Below are 25922 nucleotides of genomic sequence, written 5' to 3'. Positions count from 1 at the left end.
AATAGTAAGATTCAAACTCGTGACCATTTAATCATCAAAATTTTAAAATCATATTAAAAAAATATTTCAACTTAAACGGTTAAATAAAATTTAAAATTATAATTTATATTATTCTCTCAAATCATATAATACACACAATCACGCCGGTTATAGATGTTACCGCTGAACGATGCAGCTGATGTCTGATAATTATGTCAATTAACATTACTGAATCCGAAGCGTGTCCCAGTAGATTGATTGATTGTTATGCGGGAAACCTCAACTTTACAGTCTATAAATAAATGCATACAAAATAATAAACACGTCCTATCATGTCAATATTGCAATGGGCAACGATGGATCACCTCAGCTTGTTCCGTAGTCCAACATTTCCCACCTGAAGGGTCGGAACACGTACAGAACCTCAGGACAACTCTTGAACAGAAGAGCCACACAGACACAAACTGCAGCAATTGCCACCATTGAGAGCATTGCAGGCCTGTATAGCTGAGACCTGCTGGCTATTCCATAAACCACCTTCTGACTGCAAAGCTTGCAGTTGAGCTGAGTGGGTCTCAATGCCGCTTGTCCGATCTCAAAGCTACTGGACAATCCTTCATTTTGTTTCTCATTAACGTTACTGTTTGAGAGATTGCTAGGGATGTCAAGCACAACTTGGCCCCCAACAGCTTTTCTCTTGTTAATTTTCCTTTGTACAAGATGGATGTATGTGTAGTGGCCACGCAAGCGAGCATAATCTTCAGGTGTGAAGCCTGTGCTGTCACGAGCATTCTTCCATGCTTCAATGCCCACCTGAAATGTATCACACAGATCTTTACACAAAATTAAGGAAAATAACAATGATTGAAAAGCAGTTTTGGATTCAATTTTCCAAGATGTTATTATTCACTGCTGATTTAAAAAAAAAAAAAAATGATTCCTGTCCAGACATAAAATAAAAGAATAGAAACAACAAATTAAGGCATTATGGGAAATGGAAAACCATCCACTAGCTACGAAAAATGAAAGGTAATATAACGCCTGAGATGTGGAATGATAACGAAAAGAGGCAGCTAAATTAAAGGCCTGCTTTACACTGCTATTAGTATGCTATGAGATCAGAGATGATCATGTAGCTGCAGCGTGACAAAAGCAGTCTCCTCAGTAAATTTCTGTTCTTTTTAGTATCAAGATTTTTCAACTTACGTTTCAACTATTTTTTGAGAGAAAGCATAGTTGTGACTAAGAGCAGTAAATTTACCACACTGGTTCGCACAAAAAGGTAGTATAAAACAATCAAATGAAGCAAGATTTAACTTCAACACATTGGCTATTGTCACTCTTCAACACATCATCACTAAATTGAATTAAAAAGGAAACTATGGGAACTAAATAAAATGTGGGGGGAAATATAGCTAAACTAACAGCTCCTGATTATCTTCTCCATCTAACGAGATCCTACACATCACATTAGGTTTGCAAAATCATGCAATCAAAAAAAAATTTATCATATTCCAATTCCTAGAACTGATTATTGTTGTCACGACATAAGTATGAACAGTGATCCAGATTGAAGAGACACAGAGAGTGAAACTGGTGGTGGTGAATATTCATGCCATCAAGTATAAATGCAATATTAAGAAAATTCTCTCCTCAGAGTATCCAGAAATTAATTTAATTAGAAAAAGGGTTACCATTCCAGGATCTTCAGTTAATGTGTCAAGTACATCTTCAGAACCATCTTTACCCGCTGCAATGTGAAGAGGTGTCAAACCAGCTGGGCCTGTGACATCTGGCCTAAACAAAATGCTCTCATGGCTTCCACCAACTAGTGCCTTGTCTTTGGACCCGAATTTCTCAGGAACATATCTTAATAGGAGCTCCACAAGAGACCTAGAATTCCTCCTCACAGCTCTGTGAAGAAGGCCCATTTCTGATAATGCTACATTCAAAGATGAGTGCTCTCCACTGCCAACAATTCCGCTGTGCAGAATGTTCAAGAGTTTCCCCACAACAGCACACCATTCATGGTCCATGGAGAATTCCATGAGCCACTTGATTCTTCTTAGTGGGAAGAGATTCATGCTAGGATCCGAGCAGCCCAATCTGGACTTCAACTGGCTTCTGTGAAGAAGCCAGCTCATTTCATGAACAAAGTTCATCGCTTGATTTTTGGCTTCCATTTTTTCAGTTTCCTCAGAATCTGCATCTGTTTCAGTCTCCAACACACCCTCAAGCATGCGGATCTCAGAACATACATCTTCCTCTGCAACTAAGAAAGGAAAGAAACTGCTGCTAAAACCGTGATCTTCAATCTGGATAGAGAAAAGATTGAACTCAGCATACAGAAGCATACTCAAAAAAGTATCAGTATTCTATGAAAGCACACAGCAACTGCATGCAAACGCTTGAAAAACTAAAGAATTGTGTTGACTCAACTTAAGGGTTAATTTAAGATAACAGTTTCAAGAAAGAATTTTCATTGAGATAGGAATGAAGTTCGCTCCAAACAAGCCCAGATATATGTAATTCACAATCTCTTTGAGATAGTAATGAAGACAGCCCTAAATCAATCCAGATATATCTAATTCACAAAGAAAGATGCAAAGCACTGTAATAACCTATCTGTTCACATATTAAGGTCACACTTTAATAAACACACTCATAGTTAATGAGAAAATAAAATCACAGATTCAAATTAAACTAGCATGTATCCAACAAATCCTCAATGAATTATAGATTCAAAACTAGCATTTATCAAAGATAAGGATAAGAAAAGAACAGGATTGAGATCAGACACAGAAGGCAACAACACCTCAATGAATCCTCTTCCAGTCACCATGGGGATAGAGCAAGAAAAGTTGACACATTGGACCTCATCATGACCTTTGAAGCTATCAACACCATCCATCACCTCCTGCGTATTTTCTTGAACCATATAATTCCCTTCTACTGCACAGAGTAATCTGAAAAACAGAAGTGGAGAGCACAAAGTGTAGCTTAGTAGCACATAATACCATCACAATGAAAGAGAGACTACCAAAAATAAAGGAAATCAAGACTTTAACAATTCTATATCAGGTGAAAACCACAATCATTACCTTGTGGCAGGCCGAGACAAGTTGACCCCCTTAATTAAAAATTCAGCTCTCTCAGATGCAGTTATAGCAATTGGCTTGATACTTAAAATTTTGCTATAATTGTTGCTTGTGAGAGGCAAAGATGTATCAACAACCACCTGACCTGCAACACAAAATTCACAATATTTCATTTATAAGTCTTGTTACCACTAGACAAAATTCAAAATACTTCATTCATACAAGTCTTTTTACTACTAATCTATTCTTCTAAGTTTCTGAATTACTTAGACAATTCAAGGGCAACAGACCATTATAAACAAATGCTAGTTGATGTTGCACCCTAATATAGATCCATCCAGTTCTCCAGAAAGTGTCTTCTGATACATCTAGAAGCCTGCTCAAACTGGAGCCAAGGCCGCAGCAAAGCTATACAAGGGAAAATTCCACTATAAGGCCACAAAAGTTGTCTGGAGAAGTTTAGATCAATAACAATGGTCAGGGTTTATAAAGCTTACTTCCTCCCATGCAGCCTCGGCCTGATGAAGATAAATGGTCAGAATGATACAACCAGGCCTGATGTAGCTTTCAATATCAGTGGGACTATGAGATAGCCAATCCAGAATCTGAGAACCAAAACATTTCACATAATCATAATTTGTAAGTAAAAAAACATCAAACAGCAGCACAAAACAAAAATTAAATTTTAAGTACCTGGGCTCGCAGGAGAAGAGGAAAATCATTTGGTTCTTTCCCAAATAATTTAAAAACAATTCGATCTGTGCGGCTCTGAAGTGGTAAAAAAGGATAAGGTAACTGATGAATATTATACGTATACAACTCATAAGTCAAAAGACAGAACAGATGATCCATCCACGGATTGAAAAGTAAATCAAGGGGAGAATATAAGAAATCAACATTTCACCTAGTCTCTAAAAAAGAAATGCCTTGTTATTTTGGGACAATCGTGCTACTCAGAATAATATGAACATATGAATAAATATAAGCATCCAAAGGAACGCTAGGGATCAACCAAGAAATTCTTCTTGGTGCTATACAAATTGAGTTTAGATGGGAAATGATAAACAATATGCAAGTACAGTATACCTGATCTTCTCCACTGGAACTAGAAGGTGACTGTGCGGAAGCTGAATCTGAATTTCTGCTGGTCTGAGGAGGACTTGACTGATGGGAGTCTTGTTGTACCCATGAAGGGCAATCAAGGGAGCTAGTCCTTGCATTCACAGGAGCAGGTGATCTCTCTATATCTTCAGTGCCATCATCTGAGTCAACATAAATGTCATTCAAATCAAAATTGTTCATCTTGACCTGCCCCACTGTACTCTCTCGTACTTCTGAATACACTGCAAAGTTGTTTGGAACGCTAGGTTTCAAGGAAGATGTGGTCTGTATATTTGCACCATATGCATCATGCACAGGCATAACTTGCTGAGGCATTCCAGACACAGGTACTGTCAGATGCTGTTTTAAATTTGAAGGGCCTTCACCATTTGAAAGTAAAGCTGAGACTACCTCTGAATTTCCAAATGATGTGCTCAAATCTCGAGGTTCCTGCAATGGTCCAAACATGTTTCTTCCTCCATGTTCAACACTATGGCTTGCAAGGCTCCTTAAAAGATGAGTTAACAGATCCTGATCAGTTGTTTCATCTGATCTATTGGCTGCAATTCAAAAATGACAGAATCATTATCTAACAAATACAGGTCACTCACACAACAAGATGATATAAGGTGCCCAAGTTTTCCAGGTAGAAAATGAAGCCCGTAGCACAAAACAGAAAATCAAGGTAATATCAATGGGCAAACAGGAAATCCTCAATGAATTAATTCTGAAAAGTTCAACTAGGAAAACCATCCTTACAATGCATGTTTGACAGTATCCTCAAGAGACTTATCAACAGATAGCCACTGTTCTGATCATCGTTCATCGAACTTCCATTACCAACAGTATCAGGATTAGTCTTCCTTCTCCTTTTATTGTGGCCAGCCAGACGTCTACGACAACTTCTCTTCCCTTCATCAAACTCTTGAAGGGCATGAAACCTGCAAAAAAAGTTGACAAGGCATCAGTTAAGTACTTTTGGCAGACTATAAGGAACTGCAAACCAAGAAATTTCCCTCCAAATATATGAGTAATAATCAATTTTTTTTGAAAACTGGAGTTGGTAAAAGAAAATTGGGACTTTCTGTTCAAATGCATTAATCTCCATCCAAAAAATTGGAAAACTAGTTTTCCAATTTTCCAAATTTATATTGAGTTTGGAAACACATTTTAGAAGCTCTCCATAGTTTTTTTTACTAGTTTTTTTTTTTTTTCATTGTTTTTCAAAAGAAGAAAATACATGAGCAATACAATATTTTTATTTTATATACAAACACTTTTTAACAATATCAAAGATTAAAATTATTTTTTTACATTACATATTAGTTATTGCCAAATTTTTATTATAAATCTAATATAATGATTTTTTTTTTTAGTTAACAATATAACTTTAAATTGATAATTTTTAATTTGAATGAAATAAAATTAAATTCTACAATTCAATTATCAAGAATACAAAATATTAAGATGTCTATTATAAATTATGGTTTTGATTTTTTTATGAAACATAGTTGTAATGGCAACGTATTTCTTATTGTTCCAGTGAAAGACATGGCGAAATAAAGGGTCTAAAACTATTTTCCTTTTCCATTTCCAGTTTTTTTTTTCTTTTCAGTGAAAAAATTGAAAGACATGGCAATGTATTCCTTTTGAGCCGTTCCAGTGAAAAAACGTCTTCGTTCTCAATAAATGACCATGTCTTTCAATTTTTTATTGAAAAAGAAAAAAAAACTGGAAATGGAAAAGGAAAATAGTTTTAGACCCTTTATTTCTACAGTTATATTTGATGTTTTTCACACCCCAATTGGGCATCCAAATTATGCATATGATGTTACTATTTATGTTCACAATATGTACCTGTTTTACTAGGGCAGTTAAAAACCAATAAATATCTAAGCAATGAGCTTATTATACACGCATACCTACTGCACTGCTGACAGAAACGCTGCATAACGTTTCCAACGAGAGCTTTGCCAGCCTTGGAATGCATTTCACAAACCTTATGTCGCCTGTGATAGTCCTTGGCATTGCTCAGATCAACACCGCAATCCTCCACCTGACAAACCGCCCGGCTCAAGCCACCCCCAACCAGTTTAGTCTTCTTTCCGCTGCTTCCTTCCCAATTCCCCACATCCCTCTGACCACCAAGCTTTAAACTAAGACCACCAGTTTCCTGATCATTCAAGTTGTCGTCGTCAATGACAACCACCCTTCTCCTTTTCTCCAATTCCCTTTTTCCTTTCTCAACTCCCAGATTCACTTCATCGGAGCATGAGGATGAACTATTGGACGAATTCCCAGTGGCCGGAACTCCTGTCCCAATCCCAAGAGGGGAAAATTGCCTACTGACGCTGGTTGATGGTACCGGATTCAAAGGACTAGCAATAAAAAGATCACCATCCCATTTCCAATCATTCAAATCCCATTCTAAACCTCTCTTCCCTACTGCCCGCATATCAGTTGGGCCCATAGCATAGAAATGATGAGCTTCCCCTCCAAATCTAGCCTCCATACCAAACACCCAAAAGGATCCAAGAATTTCACTAATTGAACCAGCACTGATAACCAAAAAGAAAAAACAGCAAACCCCGGATGAACTAAACCAGAAGAGATGAAAGCTTTAAATGAAAACTAAACCTAATCAGCTTCACTTCTTCCCCAAAAGTACAAAAAAACCACACCCACACACCCATGATTCCAATTAACCGCAACCCACATACCAGATTACCCTTTAATCAGCTACCTCTCCCTCCAAGAATCCTCTTAACAAAAAACCATCAACCCCACTTCAAGCTCTATGATTTCCTCAATTGAATCAATGATATACAGGAAAGTAAGAAAAAAATAAAATAAAAACTGTACTTGCCCGGAAGAAACTTAACAATCCTGTCTGAAGAGAAGGAAAACAGATCGAACTTGTTGCCGGGAAGTGAAGACAAGCGAGCGAGAAGTTAGGGTGATGACGATGATGACGCAGAAGAGGAGAGGAAATGGTAAGGTGTGGCTTGGTACATAGGAAGATAAAAGTAAACAACTATCTTTGCTACTTTTACTTACCAATACCTGAATGAAGAAAAAATGTGATATAGAGGGAGGAAGAGAGAGAAAGATGACATCTACGACAACAACAGCTACAGTACCATCCCACAGCAACAAAATGGTGGGCCCCCCTCTCACACTCACCATAACCAAAATTCACAAAAAGAAAAGGATGCCTTTCTCCTCCTCTTTCTACTTTTTCTTCTTCATTTTCATTTCATCTCTTGCTGCCATCGTTTTTGTTGTACGTACTGTTACTGACGCCCAGTTTGTATAATTTCATAACACTCTGAATTTCTTAAGAAAAAAATTATTTTGACAGCTTTAAAATTAAAAGAAAAACTCTCCTACCAGTTAAAAACCAGAGCAGCTGCTGAGGTGATTATTGGGTGCTTTTTGCTTACTTTGGTGAGTCAGTGTCAGTGAGTGGATGTTTTACGAGGTGACAGTGCTTTGTCGTGAGGTAATTTCCAGCTTAGGACACGTCAATGTTGTTGAATGAGAAAGAATTCACTGCACTTTGCATGTAGGATAATATAGTAAGATCGACTGTTTGTGTCAGTCAGTCACTGCTTTGTTATGCTCAGATGATAGAAGATAAGATAACGCTCCGTTTCGTGTCTTGTTAATAATTGAAGTACCGTCCGTGAGCGCTCAAAGTTTCGCGATTATTACGAGTATTTGTGAGGGATGCTGCTATTGCTTTTTTCTGTATTTGAAAAAATATTTTTTTATTTAAAAATAATATTAAATTAATATTGTTTTAGTATTTTTTTTTATATAGGTTTAAATTATTAATATTAAAAATACAAAAAATTATTTTAAAATATTTTGTTGTCTTTTGCTTGATATGTAGCCCAAATTGCAATAATTGTTATTGTCATTTAGGTCATGCCTAAATTGCAACATTTATGTCTTTTGGGCTCCACTCTAGATAATGACATCGATACATTAAAAATTACAATCTTAACCTAAATATATTGATTTTTTTTCTTTAGCAAGTTTTATTGAGCTTTTTTTAGTTTTGAGAAGTTAGAATGCGGCACCGCCTGTCAACACACATAATATTTTTTTATAATTAACTAAAATATTTTCTAATAGATTTTTTGCAAATATAAACTTTTATACATGCACCATATTTTTTAGTTAATGGTCAATGGTAAAAACACAAACTATTTTCTACACAACTCAAGTGCCTCTCTCTCAACCAATGGCAATTTCTTATCAATATGTCATTGACTTCCACCAATCATCTCACTAATGATAATGTTAAACACTACAATGGATGGTGTTCACCAGCATTTCTAGAAATTAATTACAACACCACTCCCCCAGTTCATAAGATCTATAAATATCTTAAGTCATCAGATAACACAAAAGATAAGCCTCTTAGGTCATAAGATTTACTCTCACTTTTCTCTTACATTAAAAGACCATGTCTCACCTTCAACATTTTATCCTACGTCACGAGACTTTGTTTTATGTTGCAATACACAATTTTTGTTTACATTATTTTTCTCTTGTCATTACTGATTTAAGTATTGGAGAGTCCATTGTTCCATAATGAACTTATTTTTTTATGTATACTAGAGTTCAACATGGAAACACAGCTCATAATTCTTGGCCTAGCTTCTTAAATTATGAAAGATTGATTTTTATGTGAAGTTTTTTCTAACTTCATTAATGGCATCATTTATGGGAAACTAAATAAAAAACTAGTTCATTTCATGTTTCACATCTTTTCACCAAAAACACTTTTTATTACTAATGAAACTCCAAGCTAAAGGAGAATAAAGGATCTCCAAATTACAAAAACTTCAACTCCCTTAAGTCTCCAACAATTCTTTTGTTAAGTGCATATGATCAATGATGTTATCGCAGTGATGCAACTACATCTTCACACTTTTCCTCCTACACAAAAACAAGCACCACTAAATGTGCAACAATGACTTCAGTTCCTTGAAGAGGCATGACAGAATGACATAGAAGTGAGTAACACCCACACTCCTCCACTTGGAAGAAACTACATGCATAATTCTCACATGATACTCTCTAGAAAATTCAGTCATTATTGATCTCCATTTGAGTCTTACTCACACACCAAAAAAATATCTAGCTATGAGCTTCATGAGTTCGTGGGTAAGAACACAACCTTCACCAAATAAGAAAATCCCTACTTTGTCAGAAAATATTACACACTCAACTCTTCAAAGACCTTGTCTCTTTAAAGGTCGGCTTAGATAACTGTGAAGGACTCACAAACCTTCATGAGCACATACAAGATATAAAAGCATCCTAAAGCTTATCACACAAGACAATGATATCATGTGCAAAGTTCTTCTAGCAACGCTTCATGGATCTACACGAGCATGGTACCATAGTATAGAGTTTGTCTTTATTCTCCATTTTTGTAATTTCAACTCCAAACTCATCTCTTACTTCGACATAAGTATTCTAGTAAAAAAAAAAAAGCATCATAAATCTCTTCACTGTCATAAAAAAAGTAAGATGGGAGCACCAAAGTTTATCTCTAAAGGTTCAACATGGAAATGCTCAACGTGGAACAAATCCTTAAGCCCATTGCTATATAAGCCTTGATTAATGAAGTTTATAATTGTTCTTTATAGGAAATATTATATATTTTACTTGACTAAAATCTCTGTAATGTCAAACATACAATGTGAAATATCAGCAGGGTGGAAAAAGTCAGCATGACAAGATAAGGCCACATGTTTCCACTTGCCAATAAGTCTTCGCAGCAGTATTAGAGGGTGTTTGGGAGTGTGGTAGCGGTTGTTTTTTAAATAGCTTTTCGTGCCGAAAAGCATGCCAATAATGTTTTTTTATTTTTTAAAAATTATTTTTGATATTAGCACATCAAAACAATCCAGAAAGTACAAACCGCACTCAATTTTAGCAAAAAAAAAAATTGAAATTTTGCAAAAAGCCGTTTGGACCGCAGTGCCAAACGGCCTCTTAGTCCTCTACAAGAACATCAGACAAGAGCATTAAAGGGCATAACCATGATCGATTCACATTCTCAGAACTCATGACTACATCTCTAACCACCATATGAACTAAGGTGTTAGTCATTATCAAGTAACAAAATATGTGCAATACTCACCTCCTATGAAAAATAATGCTATTACAAAAAACCCTAATAAATTTTACCTTTTTCATTATGATCATGGGTATGACAGCAAAGAATGTCATGCCTTGAAAAGAGAGATAGAAAGATTGTTTACAAAAAATCACCTCCAACAGTTTATTAAAAAAAAAAAGACAACCAAAGTAGGAAAGAAAAGAAGTGTGCACACTTGGTGAACTACCCAAAATTAGATTATCCTCGGGATATCCCGTTAGTATGTCTTTATCTTTTGGGTTTTTAATAAAAAGTAGTATTTTTTGTTCATATCTCCAAACTTTCTCTATAAGAAAAATCTTTGTCTTCATTGAAACTCCCACATATATCTCTGACATCTCTAAAAAGATGAGGGGTCATTCTTAAGTCTTCATGACCGTTTGTCTTTAGGTCCTTATAATCATTTGTCTCTCGATCCTTATGATCACTTATCATAACTGCTTCTCTTTTAGTCCCTATGACTACTTTCCAGGTTCTTGTAATCACTATCGCAAAAAAATCAGGGATCATTCTCCAAAAACATTGATAAAATTATGAGAAGGGTAGGTTCACAACATAAAGAAAATGGCAAACATTCAAAGCCATAAACGGTAATATTTTTATGCAAGCATGGTCATCTAGGTAAACATTGACACTTTAAGTACCCCCCTTTTTGCTATTAAAGTCTTCCAAACATATTTAAAAAATAAAAAATAAAGGAGCAACTAATGGTGCATGTAAAATACGTTTCAAACCCAAAAGGAAATTATGTTAATTTGTTGTCATTTGGGCTATTTGCCCAAATAAAAATAATTGTTGTTATTGTTTGGGTCATGTAGCCTAAACCACAATAATTGTTATTATCGTTTAGGTTGTGCCCAAATGGTAACACCCATCGTATTTGTATCTCGACTTAAACAGATACGCTAGTATACAAACATTTCCTAGCTTAACCCAAATACACCCGTATTTTTTTTCTTTTAACTTTTTTGAGTTTTGAGGAGTTAGAATGCACATGCATGTAATATTGTTTTATTATTAACTGAAATATATTTTGACAGATTCTTTGTAAATACAAGCTTTTATACAGTACCATATTTTTTAGCCAATGGTTAGTAATGCAAACACAAACTATTTTTTATGTAACTCAAACACCTTTTGTCTCGAACAATGACAATTTCTCGCCAAATTATCATTGAATTTAACCAATCATCTTACTAATAACAATAACAAACACAATAACCTATTTTGTTCACCAACATTTCCACTAATTAATTGCAACACTACTCTCAATGTTTCAGGTAAAAAATTGATGTAAACAAGGTCCATAAATACTTCAAGTCACTAGATAAATAAGAGATAAACCTCTTGAACCATATAACTCACTCCCGCTTTTCTCATTCATTACAAGATTACATCTTACCTTCGATATTTTTCCTACATCACAAGACTTTGTCTTAAATTGCAAGACATAAATTTTTTTGTACATTATTTTTCTCCTATCATTACTGACTTAAGCATCAAAAAGACCTTTATTCTACAAGAAACTTATTTAATTCAAGAATATTCAAGTCCAAACCTGAAGCCTGGCTCATAAGTCTTGGCTCAGCTTTACAGATCATGGAAAACTGACTTATGTGTGAAGTTTTCTTGATTTCATCACCAACTCTTTTTTAAACTATCTTATTCTTAATCCTCATCTTATTTCTTATTTTTATTTCTTAAAAAATAATCATAAAGGGTTAGAATATAAAAAAAAAAAAAAAAACAAGCCACACACTAAATTAAATAATATTCTTTAAAAAATATTATAAGAAGTTATTAAAAAAGATCAATAAAAACCAAAATTAAAGGATGAAATTAGAAGAAAAAAACTAAATGACAAAAAAAAAAATCAATGGACCCAAAAAACTTAGACACATGGCCCAACATGCATGGACTTAAAAAAAAACCTTAGCCCGTGTGCTTGAACGTTTTTCTTTCTTTATTTAAAGGGCGCACAACTTGTCATCCATCTCTATTTCTTTCTTTTTTTAATTAGCAGGTAACGTGTCACTTATTCTTCCCTAGATTTCGACATCCATAGCAACCAGAAATTAGTGAAGGTGTTTTTTTTTAAAAAAAAAAAAACTCATTTTCAACCCAGAATCAGCTGAAATCACCTAGAAAACACCATACACACCTTGATAAGCACATCCATTATCTAAAAAAAAAAAAAAAATCAACCCATAAAAACTCAAATCAACTTGAAACAAAAAAGCTTTTCGAGCTTAGATTTTTTATAGGCAATTTAAGGGTGAAAAAACACATAGATAGAATTTTCCTTGTAAAATAAAATCTTTTGACATCAAAAATTGACTGTTTTGGTGCATGAAATTGATTTAAACAATGATTTTTTTTCTTTATAATCAAAATCTATAATTTTTTCTATATTTCTCAAGTTAAGAATTGAAAAATAAAAAAAAATTAAGTTTTATATCAAAATTTATTTTTTGTCGATATTTAAAAATTGAAGGGACCCAATCTTCATAATTAGGTCTTTAAAGGGAAAAATAAAAGAGAAAAAAACAAAAAGAATGGAAAAAAAAAACATATGGGCACATTAAATCTCCAGTGATCATACATATACGTCGAAAAATAATATTTCCCAGAGTTTCTGTTAATTTTAATATATGAAATAAACTCAAATACATGATATATACAATTGGACTCCTGCACATGAAATGAAATTACAAGCATCCTAGTGTGAAAAAAACAACTCAATGAGTATTCTTTTTAAAAGCATGAATTGACCTTTTGGAAGGTGCTGCAAACAGAGATGATTTCACGAGACGATGTTCCTCATTTCCATCCCATGATAGATGAGAAGTATTTGTCTCCTTGGCTTTGTTTTTTTATTATAATATAATTGAAATCATTGAAACATGATTAAGAGGCGTGTGACAATGAGTTTTATACTGTGATTGGAAACATGGCCAATCTATGTTTTTAATAAACTTTTTTTTTATATAAAAATTTAATTTTTTTATATTTTAAATCTTTTTAATATATTGATTTTAAAAATAATTTTAAAAAAATAAAAAAAATTATTTTAATGAATTTGACATGAAAAAGTAACTACAATCACACTCCTAAATAAAAAATTTAATTTTTTTTTATTTTAAATTAATTTAAAATATATTATTTTAATATAAAAAATATTTTAAAAAACAATCACTATCATATCCATTACAAACCTTAATATTCTCTTTTTATCTTTATTTTTATTCCATTACTTGTATCAGTTTATTCTTGACTGTTAAACGCACCGCATGTAGATACAAACAAAAAAAAACTTTTCACTTTTGTTGATTTTGACTCATCTATTATTGGTCACCCAGGAGTCCACATGAGCTAGCATTGTGCGCATTGGATCAAATCCTAACTTGCCCTGCCCTGCTTTCTATGGCCACGTGTCAGCCTAGGATAACCTTATTGTGGGAAAATTATTCCTCTTCTTTTATCTAATTTGCTAATCTCCTACTTGAAACTGCTTGGCAACGCGGTTCGCCATATTTTTTATTATAAATTTAATTATATATATATATTTTTTAGATTATTTTAATATATTAATTTTAAAAATAAAAAAATATTATTTTAATATATTTTTAAATAAAAAAAACAATTAAACCCTCTGTGGACCACAACATTTTCTTTTGTTGCCGACATTGACGGTCAGGAAGATCTAAGGCGAACGAGGCAGTAAAAATTGAAAAAACCTCAGTAAATATTTTACGGGTGTTGACGGCGAGCCTGTCTGACAAATACTTGTATTAAATGAAAATCATTTTCTATTTTTATAATAGCAGTAAAGTTTTAATTAATTTGTAACAGAACAAGCGAATAGAGCTCGGGGCAAGTGAACATGGTTTGACTTTTGTGAACAGAGAGCACCTAATGTCTGTGATGTCCTCCGATTTGCCATTGTTTTATACTCAATCGATCGTTTTAAATTGATTCCTGTCTCCGGCGAACTCTGCATAGTTTGTTTCGTGTTGGCTTTCTTGCTTTTATAATTATTACGTGTTTGGAAGTACTATTATAATTGTTTTTTAAAGTATTTTTGTATTGAAATATATTAAAATAATATTTTTTTATTTTTAAAATTAGTATATTAAAATAATTCAAAACATATAAAAAATATTAATTTTTTTTAAAATATAAATTACACCGCATTCCAAGCATTATTTAATCTCTCTTTTCATTTCACGTTAGGTCTTCGTTGAGTGAGCATCACTGCAATAGGAAATTGAACAAGTGCACATTTCGATCATACAAAAACCGCCGCATCCACATCCTCCTGGTAGGGTGCATGATACTGGCGGAAGATTGCTATGACTGTGACGTCGGTGGTTGTTTTTTTTCTTTTATTTTTAAAAAATATATGGTGGTTTTTTTTGTTTTTTATATTTTAATTTTAGTTTAATTTTTTATTCTTAATCCTTTTTATAAAAAAAAATTTAATTTTTTTTAATTTATATATTATTTTTTAATTTGATCTTTAATCTTTTGATTTCTGATTTTTTTTTTATTTTTTATTAAAATTGTATTAATTTTCAGTTTTAATCAAAGTTTATGGTGCATTAATGTTTTTTATCTTCATTCTTTTAAGTTTTTTTTTTATGTTAAAGTTATTTTTCTTTTCGGTTTATCTCTCCAATCAAACTTTTTTTGTTGGCCTCTAATTTATTTTTTAATTTTATTTCATCTTTATTCTTTTAATTACAATTTTTTGTTTTAGATTCTTTTATGTAATTTTTTTTTTTTAATTTATTTTGGTTCAGTTCGGTTTTTATAAAAAAAAGTAACCAAACCGAATTTTTTTTCAAAAACAAAACCGAAACCAAACCAAAACCGGTTCGAACCGGCCAGTTTCAGTTCGATTTGGTTTTTTAGGACAAAAACTGTTTCAAACCGGTTTGACTCGATTTTTTTCAGTTTGGCTCTGTTTTTTTTCGATGTTTTTCAGTTTCGGTTCTGTTTTTTTTGTTTTAGGCTTATAAACCGAACCGGTCGGTTTTTTTCAAAATTTTAATCGGTTTAATTGGTTTTTTTTCATGGTTTGTTTTTTTCGGTTATTTTTTTCTGGTTTTCTCGATTTAATCATTTTTTTTATTTTTTTGCTTACCCCTATTTCATTCTTCAGTGTTTGATTTGTTGGGAGTTAAGCTTCATGATTTTTTTATTTATAGTACTTCCAATTTAACAACCGAAGTTATAAGTTTAAAAAGTTAACACGAATTGACATCTTTTTTTGGCTTTTTTTTATTTTTTATTTCATTGTCTGACATTATTAAAAAAAAAAAAAAAACTTTCTTTTATAGTTATTTTCAATTTTTTTTTCTATCAAATTATCTTAGTCTTATGATCTGGATCACGAGTCTTGCCTATTAACTTAGGTTGGTCTACCTCTTATTACCCAGATTATATATTTATCATGTTAACTCAAGTTGACTCGGGTTGTTTTTTTTTTTTATATCAATTTCGTACTTTCAAGGTTTTTTTTTTGAAGTTATTGTGATTTTTTTATATATAAAAGTTTTGTCAATTTAAAACTGTTGACTTTTATTCATTGTTTATTAAAATAGAGCCAACTTATTAAACCTGATTGGACCTGTAAACCAAATTATTTGTTTTTTCTTATTTTTTTTAAATGTGTTTACGGCAACTGTATTATCGATGCCATTTTCTTATTGTTTTGTTTTAATTTTAATTTATATATTTTTACTATGTCTTTCTTAAAGTCATTTTTAAATTTATGTTTCAATTAATATCTCTCCTCTATAATTGTTTTTATTTTGATTATGTAGCCTTTTTTTAATAAAAGTTTTTTTAAAAAATTATTTTGTATTTTTTAAAATTTTATTCAATTGGTTTCATGCATGTATCTATTTCTATTATTGTTTTATTTAATAAAAAATTTTGATTTAAAAAAATAAGTTCATTAAACACAATGGGGTAAACATCTTGCATTGTGAATTAAATATCTAGATCTACATATAGATCTTGATTTTTTCAGTTATCGTCAACATCTTTTTATTATTATTTACCTACACAGATAATTATAATTTATTTAATTGGATACTTCTAATTTGTTTATATAAAAAACCTTGTCCAAAAAACCTACTAATCTTTTTCGTTTTTTAAAAAATAGGTAGTAGTTGTAGTAGGCACTAGCATTGGATTTTTTTTGCATCAACTTTATTCTGCATTAAAATCTGAATGATCTCGGCTTTTCTATGGTTGGGCTATGGGGTGGTGGTGGGCCCACGAGCCACGAATCCAACTAAGCGGCGTAGATATCTTTCACCACTTCTGCACAACCTGTCTCTTGTTCTCATTCATGGCGTCTTTAACCACCCACATGTCATGAACCGACGCATATATTCTCTCTGCCACTACTCTATAATTTGGTTTCACCTCTCTATCCCGTCTTTGTTTTTCGTTTGTTTTCTCAGAAAAATAATAAAAACCCAGCACTCATGACATGTGAAAGCAGTAGCATACGTCAACATCGTCTAGTTAAGAGTAGGGATGATTATTTTTTAAAAATAAAATATTAAAAATAAAATAAAATAATAATAAAAGAATAAGAATCAAAAGACCGACAACCAAAATTTGATAAAAATTAAAAATACATAAAAGCCCCCCTGTGCAAACTTAATGGTTTTCCTCTCTTAAGGGTATTATTGTATTTTTATTTTACAAATAGTAGTAAAAAAAACAAAAAAAAAAGCCCATGAACCAAACTATACATTTTTTTTTTATCTTTAATGACAACAAAGTTATTTAACTATAAAAAAATATGTGTGGATTAGTTTATATTCAATCAATCTTGTAATGCAAATAAATCTTCTGGAAAAGACAATTCTACAGCTAATTGCAAGCTTTGTAATTTTAATGAAAATGACAAAAACACTAATGACTTCTTTTCAAGCTGTCCAATGCGATTCCAATAAACGTATTGTCCAAGACATTAGGTCTGTCGCCGGAGAATTATTAGCTAGGAAAAAAGTTCCCTGTCGTCTTCGTAAACTATTCTACCTTCCAAATGATATTCAATTCCACACGTATCTTTTTACATTTTTTTTTTTTAATTCACATGAGTGAAATGGTCGGACCAGTATGTATAACTTAGTTAATTTTTTTTTTAATTTTAAAATTAATGACTAGATAAGTTTTTAATAATTATTAATATTAGCAATTACAAGTTATTTTATCTGGAAACTTGATAACAAAATCTTCATGATTGGATGATAATTTTTATATTACTCATACAAAATATTTTTAAAAATTTTTATTAGATTTAGAAATATTTATATTTTTATAAATGGCGTGCTTAAGAATCATGGTTTTTTTAATTTTTATCATCGAACTTGGTTCAATCTCTTTCGGCCATGTTACATTTTCTTCCGTCTCCTGCTATTATTGACTGCATAAAAAATATCTATTTAAGAATAAAATATAGAATAATATATAAAGTTTCTACAAAGTTCACTTTTAGACAATTCTCTTTTTATCTACATTGACTTGACTTCCTTGAATAATACATGGAATAACACTCGGAATTTTTATTTTTATTTTTATTTTTTGCCACCAAAAGATTCTCTTGGAGCTGACGAGAGCAAGCAAGAGTGGCCCAATTGTCTCCTCATGGGCTGGTAGCCCTGGTGCGGAGCCCATTTGTGAGGCTGCAAAGCCTGGATCAGATTTGGGAAGGGATTATTTTGATGATTTGTCATCTTTTCGGTGGAATATCTCTCAAGTAATGGCATGTGCAACATGTTCCGTGGTCCCATACATGGTAGGTTGATAATGATCCAGCATGTTCTTGTAACCTTTTATGATTGTCAATTATTTATTTTAAATATTTTATAATTTAAAACAAATCTTGTGATGATCAGAAAATCGGTGATTTAAATTGGCGAACAAAAAGATTCACTCGAGGATGTTATTTTGCAAGTTGGCATTGCAACTGTTATAATCTTTTTTTTTCTTTCTAGTTTAATTTTATTAATTTGTTATTTATAATATTAAATAGATTCGGAATCAGATTTAGTAATTATGAAAAAAATTACAACACATATTCTTAATTATACTAACTTTTCCAGTTAAACAAATTCCACTTGTTTTTTCTTTTTAAGACGTTTATTTAATTTAACAAAAACTAAAGGAAGAGATGGATTCGTTGTCCACCACTTTATAAAAGCACTTTTTACTACAATAGTGCTTTTTTTAAAAGTTTTTTATTTTTAATTATTTTTTAATTTTATCCTTACATATTTGGATTTATTGGATATTTAATTTCATAATTTATTTTAATTTACTTTCTATAGGATTATTTTATTCTTATAATCCAAGTCACAATTTTAACAAAAACTTGAATTGGTTAATTTTTGTATTTTTTTAAGTGATTTTGTTTTTTAATTTCATGCTTCAATATTGAGTTGATTACAAATTGAGTTTCATAATCTTTTTTATTTGTTTTTTATAGGATCATCTCAATCTCATGACTCAAGTAGCGGGTTTAGTTTATTGACTTAGGATATTTTTTTTATGTTATTGTTTTTTAAATTGCTTTTTTTTTTCCTTTAATTTCATATTTCAATATTTGATTGATTGAGATTTGGGCTTCATAATCTGTTTCAATTTGTTTTCTATGAGTTTATTATAATTTCTTGATCCGAGTCGTGAATTTGATGCGTTAGCCTAGATAATGGATTTGACAACTTAACTTGGGTTGAATCACGTCAACGCAATATGTTTTCATCTCCGTATTAGAATAAAAGATGTTATATTGAATTTTTTTTTTAATCAAACTATATTTCTATGAGTCATTTTAATTGTTTTTAGACCGGTCAATTTGATCGGGTTATATCATATCAACCCTTATAAAATTTATACTTTTTATTAGAAAATATGTTACTAATGTTTGAATATTGTTTATACATTTAAAAAAGTTTGATTTGATCCACTACGCAACACAGTAATCTAGATTTGGAGACTAAAATATCTATAGCTGCTATAATCTTAAATTTTGAAAAGAATTTTGATATAGATATGAAATTAAGAGGAAAACCACATATTTGGTAAGCATATTTTATATAAATATAAGTTGAGTTGTGAAATAGATTGCACAAATAAATCAACTACCCATGATACATCGTCATAAATAATAACAAAAACTAAATAGTGTGACAAAAATATTATACATTAGTCTTGATTTACCATGGATTACAATAGTGAATTGATAAAAATATTCTTAAAAAAACTACATAGAAATTATCTTTCAAGAGTATAATAGTTTTTTCACTTAACTCATTTGTTATTATAGATTTGTTTAGGGCATCTTGGTTTTTTACTTTTTTTGTACAACATGATTATTTGATTGACCTTGAAACTAGAAAAACATTAAGCTATGGTCTAGAGTCTCATTTTATATTTCAGAATCTAAACTTTAATTTAAGTTTTCAATAACTTGGTTTCAAGGGCTAATTGGTAATTACAAAGTTGTTTTCCATGATAGTTCTTTGGTTCTAAGGAAAATGTTGTATTTTTAGTAGAAAAAAAAGTTGTTAATACATCCAACACCTTCAAGCAATGCATGTGACTAACTACAATGGCGAAAAACTACTTTCATCATATCATCCACTTTGATTTGACCCTTCTTTCTTTCTATGCAACACGTGTACTTATGTGAAGTCCAGTAAGTCACTGCCAACTTTTTTTTCCCCTTTCCTTTTTCTTTCCCTCGAAAAAACTACTCTTCACCCTCAAATTTCCATATGAGCCCTTCAAGTTTATTTACTTTTACTTTTATCCCTCCTTTTCATATTCTTATTTTTTTTTATTTTAATAAATTCTTAAAATTGGATTTTATTTTCAATCTCACCCTCCTTTAAATTTTGACCATGTTAGATTTAGTCCCCATACTTTTAAATTTTTTTTTTCAAATTGTTTTTTGATTTTTTTTAATTTCATCCCTTTTTTTCTTTTAAATTTGATTCCAGTTCTTTTTTTGGTAAGTTTTTTACTATAAAATTTATTTTTTAATTTAATAATTTAATATTAAATTTGTTGAGAATTAAATTTATTAATTGAATTAGTGTATTGTTGATTAGAAAAATTAACGCAAATCAACGCAGGTTTTGAAGTTTGCTAAATAGATTGCTTTGTCTAAAAAAAAAAAAAAAACCGCCGCCCACTTTCAATTATTGTGAATTAGCACTTTTTTAATTAGTTGAGGCTACGACTGTTTCTTTGCAACTTATGTGCAAGGTTAAATTACTTTAATACCTTTAAGAAAAAACAACACTTAGCTTGGGCTAGGGTTTTTTCTTAAAAAAAATAAAACAGTTCGATTTTAATGTTTGGCTTTGGGGTCTTATTTGTAGTCTCATATTGATTTTTTTGGTCTAATAATTTGGTATTGAAAGTAATTTGATTGTTTATTTAATGTCATTATTATTTAAAAAAAAATTATTTATTTCAGTTTTATACTTTAATGTTAGATTAGTTGTGAAACTAACATCATTAATGAATTTTTCTTTACTTTGTTTAGGTTTATTACTGTTTTAAACAAAATAAATTATTAATTATAAACCTCAATGAACATGCTTAAATTAAAAATAAAAATAATTAATTATAATTCAAATACCTAATTTTGTTTTTATCTGAGTTGGAGCGCAAGCTGAATAGTAAAACATCTAAACTAGCATATATTTTGAAAGAACTTAATTGCATCTTTGAAAATTTCTATCAATATAAATAAATCAATTAAAGACATCAATTTAAGTCCACAATTTGAATGGGTCTTCTAATTCAAAGGAATTGAAGAGGAATCCCATGCCAATAACTAAACTTAAATCTTCATTTGTGAAACACCGAATATCATGAATGTAATATTTATATTCGATTGAACATTAAAAAAAAAAAAAAAACTTTCATATTGTTTTTCTTTCGTGTAGATGGTTGATGAGAAATTTAATCAAACTTATTATTTAATTTTGTTAACCTTGCTGTTTTACCTTTAAAATATAAACGATTCAATTAAATAATAATATATCTGTTTTAAATAAGTGTATCCACAGGCACATGCATGTTACATTAATAATACTACCAAATAAAAATTGAATTTATGGATTAGCTATGGACATAAATTACCAAATATGAGAAATTTTCCGGGAAAAAAAGAGAGAAGAAAACGTCCAAACAGGTTGAACGAAAGAATCCACCTAAGACGACCGGTCAGCTTTGACCCAACTGCCAATCAGTAATAAGAAACGATGTAGACATAATCCAATCAGTTTCAGACACGTAATATCATTCCTTGTACCCAAGACTTCGCGACCTGGGAGAAATCGGAAGCTTTAAACGGTGAAGTCAATTCTGTCAAGCTTAGCGCGTAGCTGCCAATGTAAAAAAAAAAAAAAAAATTGTATTTAAATTTGCAATTTTCCTGTGTTAACTTCAAAACTCAATCTAAACAAGTAGTAAAAGAAACCTCTCCTTCTCTCCTTCTGTCAATCTATCCCTCCCTATCCTGCGCTCACTTGGCCGCCTTCCACGTCTCAGATCCTCCTGCTCTCTCCCACACACTGATTGGTCAAGCATAGTAATTGTCAGTACGGATCCATCTCTTCTGCCTCTCTCTCTCTCTCTCTTTTTCATTTATTTTCGTCGTGCTTAATTGCTAAAGGTTGCAGCATGCGTTTAATTTACATGTCTTTTTTGTTTGTTTGTAAATTTTAGTAATTTTAATGAGATATACCGAGTCGTTGTCTTGAATATTCTTCTAATCTTGTCTTAACTATTTAGTAAATATCAGTATTATGCATTTCTGGAGTGAGAGTCAGTTACTTCTGCTTTATATGTCAGTTTCTATGACGATAATTTTTTCTGGGATTCTTTTATAAGAAAGTTGGGAGGAACTGGGAATTGTGGGATTCTACTGATTTCATGGCCTTGCTTTTAAATCCAAATTGATTTCTTTTTATGGGGGAATACTTGGCCAATTTCTGTGGAGTGTGGAAGACAATCCTTTGCTTGTGTTTATTCGTGCCTTTGGTATCTAAACTGGGTGTTATTTTGAATAAATCCATTTTCTGATGGCATGTTTGAAAAAACGTGTGGGATTTTCTTGTTTTGGGCATATTATTTTGTGCTGATAACCATGTGCATGTTAACTCTTCTGATCTCTTTAGTGTTTGTTTTATGTTTTTTAATGGCCGTGTCAAATATTATGCGTTGCAGAGTGGGATTTCTAAAGATTTTGAATCATGAGTTGCTTCGGCTGTTGTGAAGAAGATGACATCCATAAAACTGCTGACTATGGAGGCCAGTATACAGTTAAAAGCTCAGCTGGTAATATCTCTTGGCTAGAAGCGTTGTAGCAAGAGTGATATGTTTATGTTTTCCAATAAATGTGTACCTATATTCTTATGGTGCACTCTATCTCTGTTTTTCTAAAATGTTTTAGTGAAAAGTTCACTCCCTTCTATTTTTCCTTTCTTTTTTTTTTTCCTGAATTCAGGTTTATTCATTCTATTTGCTGATTTGCATTTGACCAAACAGGCAATTTAGGAAATTATCATGCATCAGAAACAGCTCCCAAGGGCGCTCAGGCTTTTAAAATCCAGCCTATCGAAGTCCCTGAAATATCTGGGGATGAACTTAAGGAAGTTACAGATAACTTTGGGACAAGTTCATTCATAGGAGAAGGATCATATGGAAGAGTATATTATGGTGTTCTTAAAAGTGGGCAGGATGCATCAATAAAAAAATTAGATGCCAGCAAACAACCTGATGATGAATTCTTAGCCCAGGTTTCTTTGAAATCCTAAATTGTTGCGTATTCCATTTGATTTGTAATTTTGAGTGGCATATCAAATGTCTGGATGACTTCAACAGGTCTCTATGGTATCAAGGTTGAAGCATGAAAATTTTGTACAGTTGCTTGGGTATTGTGTAGATGGGGGTTCCCGTGTACTCATCTATGAATTTGCTTCTAATGGATCTCTTCATGATATTCTTCATGGTAAGCCTCGTTGTGTCAATTGTCCTGTTATGAAATCTTAATAAATTCATTCCATTTTTCTAGGTACTTTATCTTGTTTCTGATACTGGCTAGTTTTATATGCTTGGAGCTAGAGTCCACCATAATTGATCACAGTTCCTATCCTTTTCTGAGTTCTGTCCTATGTAGTCAGAGAAAAGAGCTTCCACCATTAAAATTATACGATGTGGCATCTTTATTTGATTTCGATGAACATTTTATTCATGAGAACTTGTTTTCTCAGCATTCATTTGATTTTACATGCCTAACAAACCTTATGGTGGTAGGCACATATTACACAGCAAATGTTCTTGGTTTCAAACCCTTCAATAAAAACCTTGCTATTCAAAAAAGGAAACAGTGGAAATTCATCAACATTTGCTTGTATGAGATTTTAATAGATGTCAAAACACCAGCACTAAAAGATTTTTAACGAAATTAGGTAACTGTTTTGGCGTTGAGAGTTTACAATGTTTCTATAAAATTGCAAATACTCTTGTGTTCTTTGGATCATACAATGAAATGTTGGTTCTTATTATCTGCATGATTGATGCCTTAGTTATCAATGTCTTGTTAATTTAGGGAGGAAAGGTGTTAAAGGAGCACAGCCTGGTCCTGTCCTTACATGGCCTCAGCGTGTAAAAATTGCTGTTGGTGCTGCAAAGGGGCTTGAATACTTGCATGAAAAGGCCGATCCTCACATCTATCATCGTGACATTAAGTCCAGCAATGTTCTTATTTTTGATGATGATGTTGCAAAAATTGCCGACTTCGATTTGTCAAATCAAGCTCCTGATATGGCAGCACGTCTTCATTCCACTCGAGTTTTGGGAACATTTGGTTATCATGCTCCTGAGTAAGCTATTGGTCGATTATTTATACTTCTTTAACATCTATGTTTCACTGTGTCAAAACCTGTTTTGGTTTTCTAATATGTGGTTATGAGGAAGCTAAAGGATGGAGCTGCTTATTGGATCCACTGTCTGAGATTTTTACTTGATAATTTAGTTTCCCTTTCAGAACTTAAAATCCAGTAATGCTCTATTGCTTGATAGAAAATGTTGGGAGAAGAAAAGGAAACTTGTATGTTTCTGATAATTATTCCTAGTTGAAAGCTTGTAAATTGTAGTTATAATTTAATTTTCCTGTGTTCCTCCTTGCTATCAACTTATACTTAAGTTTAATTGCTAAGACACCCTGCTTTCAAAACTTGTTGTGAGAGTGTGTGCCTTGATTGCTGTGCGTTGACCATCTTTGTGATTGGCAGATATGCAATGACTGGACAATTGAATGCAAAGAGTGACGTGTACAGTTTTGGTGTTGTCCTGCTTGAGCTTCTGACTGGGAGGAAACCTGTTGATCACACTTTACCACGTGGACAGCAGAGTCTAGTGACATGGGTACTAATCACTATTTGTTGTCTCATGCCTAGCACTTGTTCTCTCTTTCTAAGCTTTCGAAACCTGCGTGTTCCTTTTTCTTTCTGTCCTTGCTGACTATTGAGTGTTTGTATGTATCAGGCAACACCAAAACTTAGCGAGGACAAGGTTAAGCAGTGTGTTGATGCAAGATTACAAGGAGAGTACCCACCCAAGGCAGTTGCAAAGGTATTTGCACCGCATTTCTAAGATTTCTCTGTAAAAGGAAACTTGTATTATTGAAAAATCGACTCGTCAATTTGTTCGGTTGTCTCCAAAACTGCCATGAGTGATCCCTTGCATCCAACTTGAATGAGGCTTTCAATTGCTAGATGATTTATGTGGCCTTCACGAAGTGGAAACCTTAACAAACAGCATGTATAAGATACTGGATTGCAAATGTCTAAAGCGCTGTCGTTGAACTCATCTTGTCTTCATTACAGATGGCTGCCGTTGCTGCCTTGTGTGTGCAATATGAGGCTGATTTCCGGCCAAACATGAGCATTGTGGTCAAAGCCCTCCAGCCCCTGTTAAATGCCCGGCCAGGACCTGCTGGAGAAGCACCAAGCATATAATTCTTTCTCCCGGCTCAGTGTATGTTTGTGCAGGTGAAAGTGGGCATCCATGTTCAAGCATAACATATCAAGGTTTTGTTACTGACGTTTGTAGCAAAGCATCTGGACAACGTCCCCTGAGCTCCCATTATTTGATGCGCATTTGATTTTTTCATAATGTGTGAAGCAGTCCATGTTATATGATTTTTTTTGTATACCATCTCTCCCAGATGTGAATAAAAGATGATATTCTGTGAATGAGATTCATTCATTAATTACGTGGACATCTCTTTTTCTTTCTCACTTTTTTTCCTCTTGAACGATAGAGAAATTGCCTCCCATTTTGTGATGGTTATGTCCCGTTGGTAGAACCGTAGAAAGGAGGAGGATAGGCCGAAATACAGAGACTTTACTGACACAGTATTGTTGATGGACTGTTAACAGTGTCATTTTTTATTTTTTATTTTTAATTTAAACCTTATCAAGCCAAATTAAAAACTAATTTATTGGGGGAAGGTG

At 32.3% G+C, this 25922-nt stretch overlaps 2 protein-coding genes across 5 annotated transcripts; one reads left to right on the top strand and one right to left on the bottom strand.

The window, feature by feature from the left end:
• Positions 1–84: 84 nt before the first annotated feature.
• LOC118044503 (squamosa promoter-binding-like protein 1) lies at positions 85–7237 on the bottom strand. Of its 2 annotated transcripts, XM_035052824.2 has the most exons (11): positions 6101–7237; positions 4938–5119; positions 4590–4738; positions 4164–4505; positions 3771–3845; positions 3575–3682; positions 3368–3485; positions 3081–3222; positions 2795–2945; positions 1674–2294; positions 85–792 (listed from the first exon to the last, which is right to left on the bottom strand). In XM_035052824.2, the coding sequence occupies exons 1-11, from the start codon at positions 6688–6690 to the stop codon at positions 346–348; spliced, it is 2925 nt and encodes a 974-aa protein (XP_034908715.1). In that variant the 5' UTR covers positions 6691–7237; the 3' UTR covers positions 85–345. The 2 variants fall into 2 exon arrangements, with proteins under 2 accessions (XP_034908715.1, XP_034908714.1); XM_035052823.2 differs by having other exon boundaries at positions 4164–4738; positions 6101–7236.
• A 14553-nt stretch (positions 7238–21790) lies between these two features.
• LOC118044501 (pto-interacting protein 1) lies at positions 21791–25706 on the top strand. Of its 3 annotated transcripts, none has more exons than XM_035052820.2 (8): positions 21791–21991; positions 22630–22740; positions 22951–23201; positions 23287–23413; positions 24014–24287; positions 24699–24831; positions 24952–25038; positions 25293–25706. In XM_035052820.2, exons 2-8 carry the CDS (start codon positions 22656–22658, stop codon positions 25422–25424), a joined length of 1089 nt encoding a protein of 362 aa, XP_034908711.1. In that variant the 5' UTR covers positions 21791–21991; positions 22630–22655; the 3' UTR covers positions 25425–25706. The 3 variants fall into 3 exon arrangements, with proteins under 3 accessions (XP_034908711.1, XP_034908710.1, XP_034908709.1); XM_035052819.2 differs by having other exon boundaries at positions 21791–22001; XM_035052818.2 differs by having other exon boundaries at positions 21792–21997.
• Positions 25707–25922: the final 216 nt, after the last annotated feature.

This window comes from Populus alba, chromosome 2, assembly GCF_005239225.2.
Source record: "Populus alba chromosome 2, ASM523922v2, whole genome shotgun sequence".
NCBI classification, from domain to species: domain Eukaryota; kingdom Viridiplantae; phylum Streptophyta; class Magnoliopsida; order Malpighiales; family Salicaceae; genus Populus; species Populus alba.
The sequence above is the reverse complement of the archived record's forward strand: the minus strand, read 5'-3'. Positions and strand labels throughout refer to the sequence as shown.